This window comes from Lichenostomus cassidix, chromosome 4 (genome assembly GCF_008360975.1).
Source record: "Lichenostomus cassidix isolate B80296 chromosome 4, HeHo_3.0, whole genome shotgun sequence".
In the NCBI taxonomy this organism is placed as follows: Eukaryota; Metazoa; Chordata; class Aves; order Passeriformes; family Meliphagidae; genus Lichenostomus; species Lichenostomus cassidix.
In genome coordinates, this window is record NC_139484.1 from 34,057,545 (window position 1) to 34,075,562 (window position 18,018).

At 35.6% G+C, this 18,018-nt stretch overlaps 1 protein-coding gene across 15 annotated transcripts in view; it reads right to left on the reverse strand.

Annotated features, from left to right (window-relative positions):
- Positions 1–18,018, reverse strand: part of NEK1 (NIMA related kinase 1) — a 45,203-nt gene that overhangs the window by 10,078 nt on the left and 17,107 nt on the right. For 8 of the 15 annotated variants that reach the window (XM_085058658.1, XM_085058663.1, XM_085058659.1 and 5 more), the window contains 16 exons: positions 17,969–18,016; positions 17,805–17,876; positions 14,654–14,832; positions 14,440–14,571; positions 11,032–11,134; positions 8,036–8,119; positions 7,410–7,493; positions 6,820–6,897; positions 5,692–5,787; positions 5,090–5,263; positions 3,713–3,778; positions 3,396–3,627; positions 2,138–2,290; positions 1,298–1,483; positions 574–694; positions 285–367 (listed from right to left, as the gene is read on the reverse strand). In XM_085058658.1, coding sequence (XP_084914784.1) covers positions 285–367; positions 574–694; positions 1,298–1,483; positions 2,138–2,290; positions 3,396–3,627; positions 3,713–3,778; positions 5,090–5,263; positions 5,692–5,787; positions 6,820–6,897; positions 7,410–7,493; positions 8,036–8,119; positions 11,032–11,134; positions 14,440–14,571; positions 14,654–14,832; positions 17,805–17,876; positions 17,969–18,016 — 1,891 coding nt within the window. The remainder of the gene's footprint in view (positions 1–284; positions 368–573; positions 695–1,297; positions 1,484–2,137; positions 2,291–3,395; positions 3,628–3,712; positions 3,779–5,089; positions 5,264–5,691; positions 5,788–6,819; positions 6,898–7,409; positions 7,494–8,035; positions 8,120–11,031; positions 11,135–14,439; positions 14,572–14,653; positions 14,833–17,804; positions 17,877–17,968; positions 18,017–18,018) is intronic. The other 7 variants (XM_085058660.1, XM_085058666.1, XM_085058665.1 and 4 more) reach the window with 5 other exon arrangements.

Here is an 18,018-nt window from a genome sequence, read left to right on the forward strand (position 1 = left end):
AGCTGCAACATTCAGAAAGCTGACATTCACTTTTAAGTATCAGCATGGGCCACTGTCCTGTTCATCTATACACAGTGTAGTTTTGTTGTAACGTGTTTTCTTCCCAAGTGGCAAACATAATATCCACAATTTGTCTTCCAAATCCATCATAAATTTCCTTTTTAGAAGTAAGAACTGAAGAAGAAAATGAAAACAAAAACTTGCTCTTTTGGGGTTAATGAAGTGAGAAAGGATGGCTCAAAGTACCCCATACTGCCAGCCATGAACACGAGACTTCCACTGACCTTCTGGAGCTTCCTTTTGTGGCTCCTCCTCGTTGAGAGCTACTTTCTCCAAAGCTGCCTCATTCATTCTGTCATCCTGTGTCCTATTATAACACATCACAACAAGGGGCAACACCATGTTAAAAATGGTCACTAGTCTACTGAAGTCACCAAGTGCAGTAAAACTAACACAGCAGCAAGCAATGAAGCTTTAGCTAAGTGTAACATTCTAACTGACATATCCAAATAAAACCGAGTTAATGCTCAGTTGTTTGAACTGGAGAGAGAGAGGTCAGAAGAGAGTACTTACGTATCCTCTTTCTCTTTTACCCACACTTCATTAACAGTGATAGGAAACTCCTTATTCTCCTTACTCTGAAGCATTTTATCTTCCATTTCTTCCAACACCTCTGCTTCCAAATCATCAGGCTCTAAAATTAAGTCATTTACCTTATTAAAAATTAATTCCAACCAAGCAAAAAGATGGGGGAGTAAACATCTTAAGATTACACTTAAATCCTTCAGCTTTAATAATTTTCTGCATTTTGCAGAAACAGCAGAAGTTTTGTAATACCAGAGTGAAAAGTTTTTTATTTTCTGATATCAGAAGAGGATATTAAAGTTCCAATGAACTATGTCTTCTAAACACCTCAGTAATATGCCCTCAGAGATCAAAAGGGTGCTGGTGCAGACCCCAGAGATCATGCAGCAGAAAAGATTCCAGCACAACTGATGGAGAGAAACAAACCAAAACCTCACCAAATTAAGAACAAAAAAATTTGAAGCACTTTAGAATTCTACTTGTACTCTGAAGTTTTCTATAAGCACACAAAAAAATGTTTCTGGAAATTTACCAAATACATTCCCAGACCAATTTACAATACAGGCATAGAAAGCACCTGGTCCTACCTAAAATGTGTTGATAAAAAACTGCACATTACTTATGGGAAGATATAAAAGCATACAGGATCATTACTTCCCTTATTGCATTCAATAAACAGATTGTAATTAGAATTACTGATAAAATTACTTACCATCCAGCACAATAGGTTTGCTCTGTACCAGGGTGGGTCCAGTTTTTTGAGATTCTTCTGGTACAGTCATGACAGACTTTGTAACAACAGCTGGTACTGAAGACTGAGCTTCAATAGCAGAAAAATCCTTCTCTTCCTTCTCCTCTAATGAACCCTGATGATCTCCTCCAAGAAGTTCTGCAGTACCTAAGAGAAAATAATTCTATTATTTAAACAGTGCTTTGCTGCATTTGGATAATAAACTACAGTGTGACTCATAAGGAAAGTTGAGAATTTTTGTTTCTTTAAAGGAAAACAGAAAAAAAAAGTTTGCATGCTTTTAGTTCAACTATTATATACAAGAAAGCTAGAAATATTAAAATTCAAATTTTGTATGTTACATTATTATTAGTACAAATTTATATTTGGAATAAACATAAGTCCTTTTGTCCTTAGGAAGAACAAATGGTAGGAGTTGACCAGGAAAAAAAAAAAATCGACTGATATGGTAAGTCACATGCTGACAACAAGGTTATAAGACACACCTAATACAATATTCAAATAATGATGTCCTCTTAAAAAACAGGATTGTTTCTATTAAAAGGCAAAGTCTGAGACTTTTCAGCAAAATGAAGATCCTTCCCTTTCAGTACATCCTGGTTAATTTCTTACCACTTCACTGAGTTTGAAATATTTTGGTGTCTTCCAGTATCAGCTTGTGCTTACATTCAGAACTGAGGCAACACCCAGAAGTAGAAAGCAAGAGAGAATACAAGAATATGTGTCTATTACTTCAAAATTTTTCTCAGTAGATAAACTGTCACTACACTTGCAGTGCAGATAGTTATCCACTGTGCTTACCATTTATTTCATCTTGTTCCTCAAGTATGTCAGTTTGCAGCTGCAGCTCTGCTTCTCCTAGGATCCTCAGAACTGAATCAGTAGGGCTTTTGCCCCAGACTTTCCTGTGAGGTTCACCAATATCTAACTTAATTACTTCCCCCAGAGTTTGACCTGTTGGGACACAAACAAAAATATAAAAACTTCTAGAAATTAGAAATTTTTATTCACCTTCTATATAGCGAATATATAGTAAACAATCAACCAACCAACCTCCACAGAACTAAAACTACAAAGGCTACAGAGCCAGAACGCTTGTCACCTAACCCCAAGTAAGACAGACTAAAGACTGTGCTCATCTAGAGTTTTTCTTCCGCCAATTCAAATCAATTAGAGCAGTTATTCAATACCAGTTGCAATACGCAACTTAGCAGCAGTAGCTCTTTTCAGAAATTCAGGCACTCCAAAAGAAAGCAGTATGAGAAATGTTTAACACCGGCATGGAATGGTCTTGAACTTTACCTGAAATGGTAAACTAGAAAGTCTCACCTTGCTAACCTTTGACACTGATTTCTGTTATTTCTCCCTCCAAGGAAAATAAGACATAAAGTGACAAAGAAAAACAGAGAAAAAGAAGTTTCTTGATCTTCTAACATTCTAGCCCTATAAAACTACTATGCAAAGAAGCAAGTCTGTCATATTCTCAATGATTATTTATGTATACAGTGTGAAACAGACTTTTAGTAAGACATACTGAAACCAGAAAAAAGGGGTTTCAACCAAAAGACCAGAGAAGGCAAATAGAAAATTTGGAAAGACAGTCATGATTTAAGAAAGGAAAAAGCTAAGAAAGGCTCAATAGAAGTAACAGACATAAAATGAAAAACAAAAACCCTCCCTTTTTTTTTGTTCTACTGGTAACATAACAGGATTTTCAAGTTAAATAAGAAAATTTCACATATTTTAAATGCTTTTTATTCTTTCTGTTAAATTAGTGCCTATTTAAAAGACACAAAGAAAGTAATCATGCATTTAATTAGGTAGCTGTTTGTTGTTGAAATTATAAAATTACACATTGAATCTCCTGCAGGCCATTTAGCTACTCAGCCTGTGCCTTATTCCTTTTTAAGGGAATACATAACCACCTGCTTTTAAGAAGCAGATGACATGTAACTGGTAACAAGATGATAATAATAAAGACTACTTGCTTTATGAAAACAAACACTACACATGGCAAACTGATTTACTAATACCATGGTGACAAAAAAAAAGTACTTACACTCTGTTCCAGAGAGAGAATCTTCCATTGATAACTGAGCTAGAGGAACGACCAACTCAGATGCCCCAGGTTCCCATTTTTTGCGATCTCCCAGAAGCGGCTGGTCACCTTGCTGCTCCTTACCATCTTCGTATCCAGATGATTCAAAGGTACTTTTACACTCCTTTTTTCCTTTCTCATCTCCTTGGGTTTTAAGATTTTGATTTAATCTTCTCAGTATTTCTCGCTTACTCTAAAATAAGGACCAACATATGCCACTTAAAATAGTGCCTTTCTTAAAAGGATAGCTAAATGAAACTGTATATAATTTGACATACCTGTACTGCAAAATCTGTCTTTTTTATTTCCTCCTCAGATTCCTGGACAGCAGTTATGTGTTCATCCTTTAAGTCCAAGAAGCATGAAATAGAAAGTAGAAGAACATGTCAGAAAATATTATCTTGAGAATACTAATAGACATAGTAGCCTAAAACCTTTCCATGGACAACAGCAGGTAGACTGAAACAGAATGCTTGATTAGTGTGTTTTTAGGGGGCTTCCCAAAAACAGAATTTCAAGGGCACCTTCCTTCTTTGAACCATTCACTATCTGAAAGTGATGAGCAAATGAATCGCTCAATTTAAACAGACAAGTGAGATTTCAGAGCATGAAACATGAAGAGATTAAGCCAGATATGACCTCTACAGAAAGATGCCACCAAATTCCCATGCAACAAAGGAGTAATTCTGTAAGAGAACCAAAAAAGTAGCATGCACAGAGTCAAGGAGAATCTGTGAAGAAAGAACAAATGGAAAAGAAACAACTTAAGTGACAGGTGAATAAGCAAACTACATATTGAAGGCAAAAATACAGAATTTATGATCTGTGTACGAAGTTTGTATTCTCCATTTCCAATTGCTCTGTGTGCTATAGACTGTTATAGCCACTGTCTTGCATTACTGTGAGATAAACTGTCCATGTGGAAAAAATATGCTAATGATTTAAGTATTTGCCCTAACATGATTTATTTTTCCAGCTATCAACTGACATCTTTCAATGTATTACATTTTATATACACTCCTTAGTATAAGTTTCACTATATTCCCACAGTCATAGCCTTCAGGGGAGAATACATGATGAAGTACCACACTACACTGAAATCTAGAAACAACTTCAGTAAAAATACAAAAGCTAGCATGCAAATTAACACAGATTGTGTTAAAAATTTAAATTGTACAAGGTTACACTCATCTGCTCAGTTTCACAGCTGTAACATAAAGCAGTTGAGGTAAGCATGGAAGTATTTAGAACATCAGGATCAAGAGTATGGAAAATAGAAATCAGGATGCTCTCTTAGGACAACAAGAAGAGACAGCAGTAACAGATTCAAGAATCTTAACCTTTGCCTACTTTTTAAAATTCAGCACATTCAAGCTCACTGAAACAATAATTAATATAATATAGTCCTATCATTCAAAATTTATTTGCTCACTTCCACCAAATTACCAACTCATTAACTCCTCTCTTCAAGAGGCTGATGAAAATGCTGGAAGTTGGTGTCTTTTTCCACTACACACGACTGCCCTGATCAAAATGGAAACTGCAGTCTAGGGTTCATCATAAGCCATTTTGTTCCAATTTTTTCTAAACATTCTCTTTCCAGTCAGTATTTATTTCCTTTCCATTCATTTTACCCTCTTAGCAAAAGTACCTACCACACCCACTTCCTTCAAAGCAGAAGTCATGGAGATGACAGGTACACCAGGCTTCACTGGAAGTTGAGGCTTAGAAAGAGCTGCTCCAGGCTCTTGTAGTCCATTCATAAAACTATGTTCTGTATCTTCCATGTAAAAAGGCACATTAGGATTCTTTACCCCTTTTGCAATCAGCTGCATAGATTCAATTAAAAAAAAATTAAATCAAAAATTAATTCAAGACTTTGCACATTAAACACAGTATTATCAATTTGGCTCATGTAATCCCTACAAAAGGACAATGATGCCACACATTTATACAAAAGACAATTGCCCACTGCACATCAGTTTTTCAGCTTTACATGATAAAATACATTTTGGTCATTAACAGACAATAAAATAGTTGGGGTGATCCTAATGATTCTTGGGTTTGATGTTCTGAAGTCTTCCTGCAAGTATACCCAAGATTAGGCTTCTAATTGGGGAATTCTGACTGACACAAGATATTCTCTTCAGTTTCAGAACTACTTATTTCATCTTGAAAAATCACAGTACAGGATTTTAGTTACACAAAGATATAGCCCTACATACTTTGACTGCACATAACAGATTTATTTTCTTACATGTTCTTCCCAGGCTCTTTTCTCTCTTTCATATGCTTCCTTTCTCTTCCGCTCCAACTGTTCCTTCAGAACTGCAGCACGAGCATTTGCTTGGGCCTACAGTCAACAAGCAAAGAAAAGATCAACTTAAAATCATCAGCAACCTATTTCATGGAAAATTTTAAGAAGGAATATTCTTGGATTACTCGTCTCCCTTTCTCTCACTACTGTATAAACTGTGAAAGGAGGACTCCACTAACAAAATCACGACGCAAGTATAATAACTGATCTTTTATGTTGAAATAATGGCAACTCCACAAAATTTAATTACAGTTCTTGATTTGAATGATTGTATTTTTAGTGTACATAGTAATCTTAAACACAGTAATGTAAAATTGGAATCTCTACTTAAAATTGGCTTTGAAGACAAATGCATTAATCACAAAATATTAAATATTTAGTTTAAATTTTACCAACTTACTTAAACACAAAAAGCTTCACTTGCTGTTTCACCTCTAGTTTTCAGGTTAGGCGTAAGGTTAGCTTGTTTTTACACTGTGCTTTGCAGATGATGGGGGGAAATCATAGAACAGATAAGAGTAATACTTGCTATGTATAGTATTGTAGAAATAGTTATTGATACAAAACCACCACCTGGAATAAAGTTCTAATCAGACACTGGATTTCTGTGAAATGCATCTGTTTTAAATGTAATTCATCACAGGGTTTCACATTCCAATCCACACATAGCCCATGTCAGCCCATGCAAAGAGTTTTGCCTGCCTTTATTCTTTAACTAAAACAAAGCTGTTGTCTAAGGTACATCTTCCTTACCCTTTCAGCCTCAAAACGCTATTTTAGTTATACCAAATTGCCTTTAGGACTAAAGCTAACCTAGAGATAAATCTCAAAGGCTGGGATAGGGAAAATCCTTGATTTGCAAGGGTAGACTGTGTCTCAGCATGTTTTAAAATTACCAAGATAAAACAGTTGAACAGAGTTGTTTCCTCAATACAGTTAAAAACACCCCGTATCTTGTAGTGGATACATGAACAAATTATTGATAGAAAAATGAAATGTAAGAAAATTCATGAGATAAAAAACAAATTTGACAACAGTAACTTCCATCTCCTCCCACTCCACACTTACCTTGTGCATTTCTATCTTCTTGCGTTTCAGTTCTGCTTCTTCACTAGAGTCTTGTCCATCAGAACTAGCAGCTTCATTCTGCAAAGTAAGAGTCCTTAGATAATTATGATCAGTTCATGTATTTAAAAGGTGAGTGATATGAGTGCCTACTCAGAATATTTTAGTTGACTGTATGACTAACATGGGTCAGTTTCATTAAGTAACTGTTTAAATCCAATGTTTACTTACACAGAACTTCATCCCTGAGATTGGTGGGGGTTTTATTTATTTGGTTTTGCAGGAAGGGTTGGTTTTAAAAGAAATGAAACTTTGATAAGTCAGGAAAAAGGTAATGTGCCTCTTGTGGCAAGCAAAGTGGCCTGACAATGCTGGGCTCTCACATGCCACCTCTCATCACTGCCTCATGCTCTGCAGGTGAGGTATACAAGTAAGGTTTGATGCTCTAGAATCCCAGTATTTTTTACCATATGTGCTGTCTAAAATGTATGTCTCTATATAAAACTGCCTAGAACAAAACTCTTCCACCAGGGGTACAAGAATACACCCTACAATCAACTTCCGTAAGTATTTAAGGTTATTTTTCAACCAACCTTATCTCCACGAAGTTTTGCTTTAATCTGTTGACGTTCATTAAAGTTTTGTAGCCGGATCTGTCTCAATCTTGCCAAGTATTCCTAATGCAAAGAAATTAAACAAGTTTCAGCTCTGTGGAAAGCCTCTCCAGTATGGTTAACTTAAAATAGATCAGATTCCACAAAAAAATAAGATGGGTGAACCCCCCCTCTCCAAACACTACTGTTATCACCTTCCTAGCATTTACTAACCTCCAGACAAATTTTCATGTAACAAAAAGAAAGAAAACTGGAAAATACATTTCCCAGTATTAACTATAACTACATTTTACATTACTGAAAGCTAGAAAAGGTTGCATTTATCACAATACAATTAGGATACAATGATACCTACATGTATCAAATTCAAGAAGCTCTCTGAGACAGAATGATGTTGACAACTATTATTTTGATTATTTTAAAAATCAGAACAATGAAACACACCCAAACTTTAGTACTTTTTACAGTAAATTATTTCCTAGAAATTTAGAAAGTCCTTTAATTTTGTTACACAGATGGAACCATGCAGGGAAACTGGGTACAGTCAAGGTCAAAATAGTGCTATTTCCATGATAAGCAAAGTGGCAAACATGCGGCAAGCATACCTCTTCTTCCTTGTTTCTGGATTTCCTTCCTCTTGCAGAAATGGGCCTGCCTCCATAGGTATCTGCCATGTTTTGCAGTGTACCCTGTTTGCCATTTAATGGTATCAAATTTAAGGTGGCTGGGGCAGTAAAATTATCTGTTTTATCCAATAACTGTTCACTTATAAGAAACCAAATCCATCAAAGACCTGCAGATGTTCTGAAGTTAACTGATAAGCCCTTTTCACTTACATGAAATATATGACAGCAGTAACTAAAGATTCTGAGTAGCTAAAGACAGAGACAAGAGCTCTAAGAATATAGTCACCCTCTCCCTTCAATTCTGATCTTCTCATGCTATGTTAGAAAACCTAAATTGTGATGGGCATGAGTTTTCTACATCTGGATTATATAAAAATGGTGGCACAGGGTTGGGATTTCTGCCATTGCTGAGTCAAGCCTAAAATAAAAAGTGGAACCTTTTTATGTTTTTAGATTAAACTTTTTTAACGACGACTTAAAAATCGAATAAAGCACTTTAATACATGCATTACATCTAGCAAGCTGCATTAAATGTCTAATACAGATGCAGTGCATAGACTTGGTTCATGTGATGTAGTCTGTGACCGGTCACCAAAAGGATTTCAACCTTTAAGAAAGTTCTGTACAAAACAGAACAAGAATCATTAAACTCCATGTTTTCTGCTTGGATTAAAATAAAAAATACTTGAATTATTTTATTAATGATATACCATAAACATTTGCCAAATGGGTTAAAAATTCCTTGATTTATTAGTGCAACATACTATAAAGACAGTATGCATACATGTGATAGACCTTCTGCCTCATAAAATATCAGGGGCTTTAGCTTTCTCAAGCTTGTGTATAGAGAACCATCAGTAAGTAAATCCTCCAGTTCGGTTATTGACTGAATCCAAATATTCTGGTCAAATAAACTCTCAGATTGAGCAAAATAAATAGCTCAAGGAAATGGCACATTACTGCATTTCTGTGGTTTAGTGACCAGGGGATCAGAGAACATATTAGAAGAACCATTTTGTGGAAGAGTAGTTCCTATACATTCATGAGGACTCAATGAATACTGGTTTCAGCGTAAGCATTACGCCATACAAAATGGAATGGAGTATCTTCCATATTCACGTTTTCAGAAAATATTTATTTTTCTTTTTAATTTTTTAATGCATGTTCCTGAGCTTTACAAAAGCTTACTGGCACTATTGAAGGTATTTCATTGTTCTTTGTTCTAGCATTCAAGTTATTTTAGGTATTTTCGTCACTGATGGCGATTCATATAACTGCTCTTAAGAAAGAAATTGGAAGCAATATTTTTGAGAACTGATTTTCTTTCTTGTAGATTGTTAATTTTACTCATCTGCCTACATTAAAATTTTCAAAGACTAGGACTCATATTTTGCAATGCCACACAGCTACAGTGAAGTAGCAAATCAGGTCAGCAGCTGTCTTAAAAAACAGATGTCTGACAGTATCATCAGCTCAACAACTGAGTCAAACTTTAGACCGTCAGTTGAAAATTAAAATTGACAGCAATTACATTTAATAGAAGCTGGGTAAATTAGTGCTAGTCATCAGACAAAAGGCTGGCTATTAGCTGATGATCTCTCCTTTCAGATCAACATTGTCCAAACAACAGTCCCATCCCTATATGACAGCAAGTGCCACCTAGTCAGATTATTGTCCTGCACAAATAGAAGGAAGCTGCTGATAACTTCTACTTTCAATGGCAAATCCAGTAATGAATTTGGTATCCTGCCTTCAAGCTGTAGGTCTTAAACATCTGGAAGTTACTTCTTTAACTGTTTAGTAACCTCCTTGTTTTATTACAGGAGCCATCTTGCAATAAAACATTTAGGCTCATTGAACACAGAGAAAACAGAGAAACATTAACTGAATAGTTGAGTATCTTGAATTAACTGATCTCACACATTTATGTCAATGCCACTGAAGTCAAGAACAAAATGCAAGCAGCTACTACTAATGACTTGTCCAAGAAGAAGCAGTCTTAACATTTCTCATTTTTTCAAAATTATTTACACGTCTTGAAGGTTTTAAAAAATTGAACCATAGCTTTAGAAAGGAAGACTCAGATTTTAAAACATATATACTAATCCAAGGATACTTCACCATCAAAGCAGCGAATCAAAGTACCTAAGAATTGCTTACTGTAAGTGAAATAATCCCTGACATTAAGATCTGGCTGTAAATCATAATTTGATTATCAGTTATTACTCAAGAGATGCTTCTATAAATCTGCAGCTGGTCTCATCTCACTGCTACTCCAGCACAGTCAGTTTAATTTCAGCAGCTGACAGAGATATTGTCACTCAACTGCAGATGAATAGTGCGGAGAAGCACTCAAAAAGTATAACTCTCCATGTTAGCAAAACACATAGTCATTTCCAATATATGTTTTAAACAAACTTCCTAAAGTGATATTGAAGTTAGAACCATAAGCACAAAGAACATTTTTCTAATCTTCTACTTAATTTCTAAAGAGTACAGGTTTTATAAATGTCAACATTGACAAATATGGGTAACTTTACAATATCTTTTCAATAAGCAGAATGTGTTTTCCTAGAACACATTATTACGTGTGATCATTAGCTGTATCAGTTTAATCAAACTTAATTTCAGGTTCAAGGTACTGTATAACACGAGGTTTAATTTTAACCAAGACTCCAAAGTATAAACAGAAAAAGATGTAAATGAATGTTCTAAAACTCACAATACCAAGTTAGACACATGCAAACAAAAATAATTGCCTTTGTTAATAAGTTTAAAGTAATGAGAAATGTACTGCACGATTATGTTACATTTTATTAAAATTAGCAAAAGCATACAGAAAACTTACCTCCTATTCTCTCTTTTTTTTAACACTTAAGGAAAATATTTAGTAAGCATTTTCCTTATGATGCTACTTCAAAGACTCATAAAGCATGCTGAAACAGTAATAAACACAGGAAGACCAGATTTCATACCATGTGTCCCTGAGCTCGAGCTTTGTTTTCCATGGCTTCTCTCTTTCGTTGCCAGAATTCTTCAACTTGCTTTGCTCTATCTGCAGCTACCCATCCTTTTTGCCTGAATAATTTCAACACAGCAAGATAAAAGTCTCTGAATATGACACTCTAAACATCACCACCCCCACTACTCTCCCGCCCCGCACTTGCTCTAACTAGAACACACAGGGAAAAAAAATTAACTTTATATGAGCAAGACATCTTCAAAAAATGCCTTTCATCTGCCAAAATACAAGTCAGACTTACACAAAATGGAGGAAAACAGGCTAAGTGAGAAGAACTATAAAAAAAAAACAAACCCAAAACATTGTATTGTTATACTTCCAGATCCTTGTAATCAAAACAAAAATTAATGTCAAAACACAATCTTGGTACGATTGTTTCTGAAAGTGTCTCAGCTTATTTCATTACTGTTATAATTTGTGAAAAAGAAGACTCCTTCAAGATTTCCCTTCAGAGATGAGGAACAACTCATCACAAGCCAATCAGTAAGGTCAGTACTGTGACAGACTTTCAAGACTGTCCTACATTTGCAGTAAGAGCTTTTACCATTTAGGTAATTAGTACAGTGCTACTATTCTCACAGTGTTCTGGCAACTGCTTTTAGGCAATCTTGGGGGATTTTTTTTTGTTTGTTTCCAAAGGGTCTGTGCAGGAATTTTTCTACCCTAGAATTAGCCATAAAAAGATGATTATTTTTTGACAAGTTTCACCCCAGGTCAGGGATCTGCTTGGGTGGACACGAAGGCTACATTTAGGTTACCATAACCGAGCATCCTGCAACTCTGTGAGTACATTCATGAGATTATAGAGAGCCAGTTTTTGATAAATTCGTTAGAAGCAGACTCTGAGAAGATTCGTATTAAAAAAACGCCAAAACACTGAGAAATGGTGTAAGATATTCTACAAGTAGTAGAATGATGAGGCCATTCCAAAGTTCCCTGAGCCTCCTTTATCTGAGGAGCATGGGGGGTTCAGCAACCATCAGGAAAACACCGGAATAGCAATAATCCATTACGCTGAGGCAGTTAGAGAAAGAACAATTTTGTAATACAAAAAGCTCTAGTAATTCATAAACAATTAGCACACTAATTAAAATCTTTGAATTTTATTTTTTTGCCTCTCTAACCCCCAAGCAACAAGGAAAGGAAAATTTTTCCTTCATTAAAAGGAAGACAGAAATAAAACCACTTTGATACAATAAAACAAACACTGGAGCTGCTCTGAAAAGGCAAGACAATCCACACAGGTGTTACTGGTAAAGAAACAAATGCTAATCTTACTCGACTCACTACAAGATTTCTACTCTACCTTTAAATTACATATGAACTCAACTGGTGAATAGTGGAATCTGTGCAAACCCTTGCCATGCAGCTGAAGTCTGTCACACATCATGAACCTCACAGCATTAGAGGAGAGGTGCTTTCCAAAAAAACCCAAACCAAGACAGCTCTATTTGTCTCAAACCAAATTCACAGGAACGTATTTTTTCAAAGTTTTATGAACATTGTATGAAAATGTTTTTTCTTATTTTAAAGCTGAATTACTCATTTTGCTATAACATTTCAACTAAGTTTCTTCTGGGCTGCACTTCTGCCCAAGACAATTTTTAAATATTGTTGATGCTGAATGTATTTCACTTCAGATTAGTGGTAGTACGATCAGAAATGCTTCAACTTGAAGATTTCTCAGCTCCTTCAATATATGCTCTAAATTGACTATCTTTAACAAAGTTCTTGTTATTTAAATTCTTTCGTTAAGTGAGACATCATGTACTCTTATTATGGCCTACAGCTGAAAGAATAAAGTACAGGACAGAAATACTGCTAGGCTGGCTACGATAATAAAATTGCTTCTAGATAAAAAAAAACCTTTAAACATGTTTAAGATGCTAAGAAACAGCACCTAAATTTAAGGCTAACAGTAATCCAGTTTATAAACATAAAAATCCCCAATCTCTGCCTATTTTGAAACTTCTGGATAGTGTTTTCATTGAATGCTTCCAAATTTATGTATTTGAGAAATACTGAATTGTTTTTTCTTCCCAATCTCCATGTTATTAATAATTTGCAGCACTCTGCTACAGCTTCTCTCAATTTTAATACATTTAAAACAATTTATCCAGCTGTAGACAAGTATCATCTAATATTTTCAAATGTATGAGTCAAACCGTTTCCTAATCCAGGCAAGATGTGGGGACTGTGTGCTTTATGCAAAGCACTGAGAATAACTAGAGGAGGAAATACATTAAAATAGAGCTGGCAAAATATACCTCCCAGTACTGGGTTGTACCAGGAAGAATTTTGATTATCTCACAACAGCCCAACTTACTATAAAGAATAGAAAATAAACCTCATAGCTTTCAGAATAGTAGTATCAGTGTTAAGCATGATATGTTATTGCTGCAAATTTTAAAACAGTAAAAAATCTAGAATTGCAAGTACATATTATATTAGAACACAAAATTGAATTAAATTAGTTTGAAAGAACAAATGGTATTTTTCGCTACTTCCTTTTCCTCACATTAACTCCATTTGTTTTTTCCTCCACAGAACAGATCAGCAGCTCTGCAGAAGTTTAAATCATGCAGTAGAAAATTTGTTTTTCTACAAAATTCAGATAGTAATGCTCACAGTACTAAACTTCCAGAAAAATGCTATTTTCCCATTCACTAGTCACAACTGTGAACATAGTTCTTTGGGAAATATTAACACATCTGAAGAACAAAGAAGTTTTGAAGAAGCTATTTGAGAGTGAAAACATAACAAAAAAAAAATCAGTACTTTTTTACAATCCTTTTATGAATAAAAATACTCTGTTTACAGTAATGAGAACTAGATCTTCTAATTCACTATTTGAATACTGGATTAGAAATTGCACACCATTATAACACCTGGCATTCACATTTCAATGAAGAAAGCTCCTAGAAGTCTTCCACTGATCAATAAACAGGAGCTGACAATTCTGGGATCACTCTAGACACTTTCCAATGCTACAGAGTCAAACACTTAGGTGCAGAAAAGGCAGGAAGAATAAGATGATGGAAGGTAAGACAAAAAGTGGAATAATGAACAAAGTAAAGGAGGAGGCTTATGTTGTTATCTGCAAACATATTAAGCCAAGAACTTTGTCTGAAATCTACTTTAGGTACATTCTCTTAGCAAACTGTTTTTTCCATTATTGGAGAAGCCAGGGTCTCCATTGGTTCTAAAAGAATTGTGGTCTGTGAGGGACTAACACACAAACAGACAGCACAATACCAATGGATAGAACTGATTTTAAGACATGCCCAACCACTAAATGAAACCAGACACAGAACAAGAATCTAACATGTAGGGACAGATTGATGGATTATCATAGTCCAACCTGTTTGCACTGGCTTGTTTAGACACCTCCTTCAATCTTTTCACTTTTTTCCTAACTGCACCAACATCAGGTAAATGGTGATGACCTGCAGGTCCCTTAGGAACTCCTGGACGTGTTCCAGGTGGAATTCCTCTGTAGATAAATACGTACAGTAACTTTCATTACTTTCACCTAAAGGAAAACACATGTAACTTCTATCGGGAGGTAGCCATACCTTTCAACAACGCCTCGGTCTTGTAGTTTTGCCCTCAATTTGGCTTCTCTCTCTTCAGCTATTCTAACATTTTCCTTCTGCTGTTGCATCCGGTCAAAAATAGCATGATAGTGTTCATAGCGTCCTCTGGAAGACACAGGAAAAGGACCAACACCACCTCCACCGACATAATATGGTGCCTGGAAACCAAAAGGGGTAGGGTGGAAATCTCAATACTGGTTTAAATAAGCCCTTCCAATTTTTACATCTTCAGCAGAGTAATACCATTAACATATTCTGCAACAATTCTAAATTGGTCCTAGTTTTACCCCTGGCATGCCCCGACTTTAACGAATCACAAGACAGATACGTTACAATTTCTTTTTCTGTAGCAGTCTGGAATAAAGCACCATTTTAACTTCTTCTAAAAATAGTCTAGTTACACATGAGTCATCTGTCACACATTTTGGAAGTTGTTGATAACAACTCCATTGAAGTATAAACAGAGATTGATAATATTACATGGCAAAAATCAAAGTTTCAGCAAAAAAAGTGATGCAATTCCAACTGAAGGACTAACAAGTGACTTGCAGCCAAACACCCATTTTTTCATGAAGCTGGAAAAAGTTGAACACAGCTCTAAGTTTGCTGAATGGCACTAAGTGCAGATTTGTGTGAGAATCCTCATTGCCACTGAACTATAAATTGATTTCCGTCACTGGAATTGAGATGTTTCTCTACTAAAGCTCAGATCAGGGGAACACCTACCACAAGCTACTGCTTTATGCAAATTAACCCTGTCATTCTCAAAGTATTAGAATTACTGCAGAATTTTCATGTGAAAACAATGAAAAAAATGATGTTTCAAGCAGCTGTGTACAGTAGTTAGCCAAGGATGGATGCAGAAAACGTGAAACTGGCAAAACAAGGTTAAGGTTGTCAGCACATGCATAAAAATGTTCCCTTTATGCCTGGGGGAAGCATTCAAATAGCCCATGGTAGTAAATCTATGGAATTTGCTTTAACAACAGCATCAATCTTCCTTCCAGAGTGGTCTGAAGTATTTAAAATAAATTCAAACTGGTGAGTGCAGATGAGACAGGTTTAAGACTGCCAATTTAGAAGTTCTTGAAGAGACTATATTTACGAATGGAATTTATCTCACATTTTGAGTTTCAGTTGTTCAATGCCCATAAATGGATCTCCATAATCCAGATGAGAATATTACGTCAAGGATTTATCCAGGCATTCAAATAAATATGTAGGTACACTGTTGGTCTGAATAAAAATAACTATACAAGACTATAGTCTCTACAAAAAAAAGGAAAAGTTTTACTTTAAACACTACTCAAGATTTCACCTACCATTATTGGAGTTCAGTTTCCATAATCTAAAGAAATACTATGATCAATCTCTAGGCAAATTATATTAAGCAGGTGCTCATCTAAAGTCTTGAGAACAGTTACAGCCCTTGCTAGAACCACTAACTCAAAGCCAAACCCTTGCCACCTCTTTCCCTACTTTTCCATAGAAACAGATGGCAGCAACCAGCCCCAAAACAAAACAGCAGGACAGAATCATGCAGTGCATGACCCTGCTATGCCTTCATAAGAGGCTGTACGGCTTGTGTTGATGAAAAGCTTGAACAATGCCATTCAACAACACTGTCAGGGAGTTGCTGGATATACTGCTTTCATGCTGGAGAAAGGGAATAGATCAAGAACACTGTAATATTATACGGAAACCTGGAATGATGGTAAACTATCAGCCTGCAGTAAGATTTGTATTCAAATATCCAATCTGACGAAGATATCTCAATGATTTTTTTCCACCCGTCTGCCATGATGTTTTACACCAGACACTTGGTGAAAGTGGACAGTCACTGGACCTCAGTTTCCTCAGCTAACTGGGAATACAGACAATGAAGCTGTAGCTATAATAGAATACTTCATATATTCACAGTAAAACTCTCCAAGTTAATCAGAAACACTATGTTCAGGAACACAGGCAGCTCTCATTCAAATGTGAGGATGCATGCATATCACATTGTATTGGTGCCTGCCAGTTTGATCTTGAGAGAGAGGAAGACAACATAGGAGGCAAATTATATATATATTTTTTCATTAAATCAGCACTTGGTAGTTTTTAAAGTCTGGTATGCTTAAATTTGCATTTAGATTTAAGCTTTACTTACATGATATGTGGCATGCATCCAAAGATTATATGTATTTTGAAATTCAGTATTTAATAAGCAGCTACTGAAACCTGGTCAGTGTTTGTGTATTCTTCATTTTTGTACAAGGAACAGCAATAAAACCTCTATCCATTTTGACTTTATTGCCCAGAGCTTGCTGACAAAAACCCTACTAAACACATTTATGCCGAGTATTTTTGTAAGACTCTCTACCACCACAACAAATTCCTGTGTTTCAATTCACTTTCTATTGTCAGATAGATTTGCACCACAGCACTACTTAAATGCCTGCACTGGCTCTGCCTGATGCAAATACCCAGACCTTTACATTCAACTAACTTGATGGGACTACTTTTCAGGACAGTTATGTTTCCATGAAACTGTGACACACACAAATAGGGAAAAAGAAACTGTCAGAGCAGTCAGATTAATTATGCACTAAGTGAATGGCTAAACAGCACACTGCATTCAAAATTAAATTAGATTTACTCAGAAATTTTTACCCCCCTCCTGAACATCTTATCAATATATAGAAACATTTATGTTGCTAAATATCAAGGAATGTTTAGAAACAAGTGTTTGATACAGTGAAAGAGGTTCATTATTATAATAGGAAAACCTGGAAACAAAAAAATTCAAGAACAAACTTGAATGTGAAAGAAGCTGTTCATGCATACACTCAGCACAGGAAAAGTAGCAAAAGCAGGTGTGGAAATAAGAAAGTGGTGCATGAAAACCATTACTGGCAGAAAGAGAAGAGATTCAGAAATTTAGAAAACATTAAAAATGAAAATTGCATGTAATCTCCAAAGGCCAGGGAGGAGCAGTTACAGTTTTTCTTAAATTATCCATAGATTAATAATGGGCAGCCCCAAGAGTTGACCTCCAAGAGCAGATCTTTCTGAAAAGAGAAGACCATTCCATATAATCAAAGGTGGGGGAAACAGACTACACCACATTTCTGCATCTGCTGCCAACCTTAACACCACTTCCACCTGAACCAAGCACACTCCTCCATCCTTGTTCCCTGGCTCTGTTTATTCGTTCCATCTGAAGGAGAAAACAATACAGGAAAACAAAATTCAAGGAACCACTAAGTAAAAATTGAACTTCACTAGTAACACATTTTAAACATATTTTACCCTTTCTTTTTCCAATCTTCTCATTTCATCTGCCTTCAGTAAACTGATCT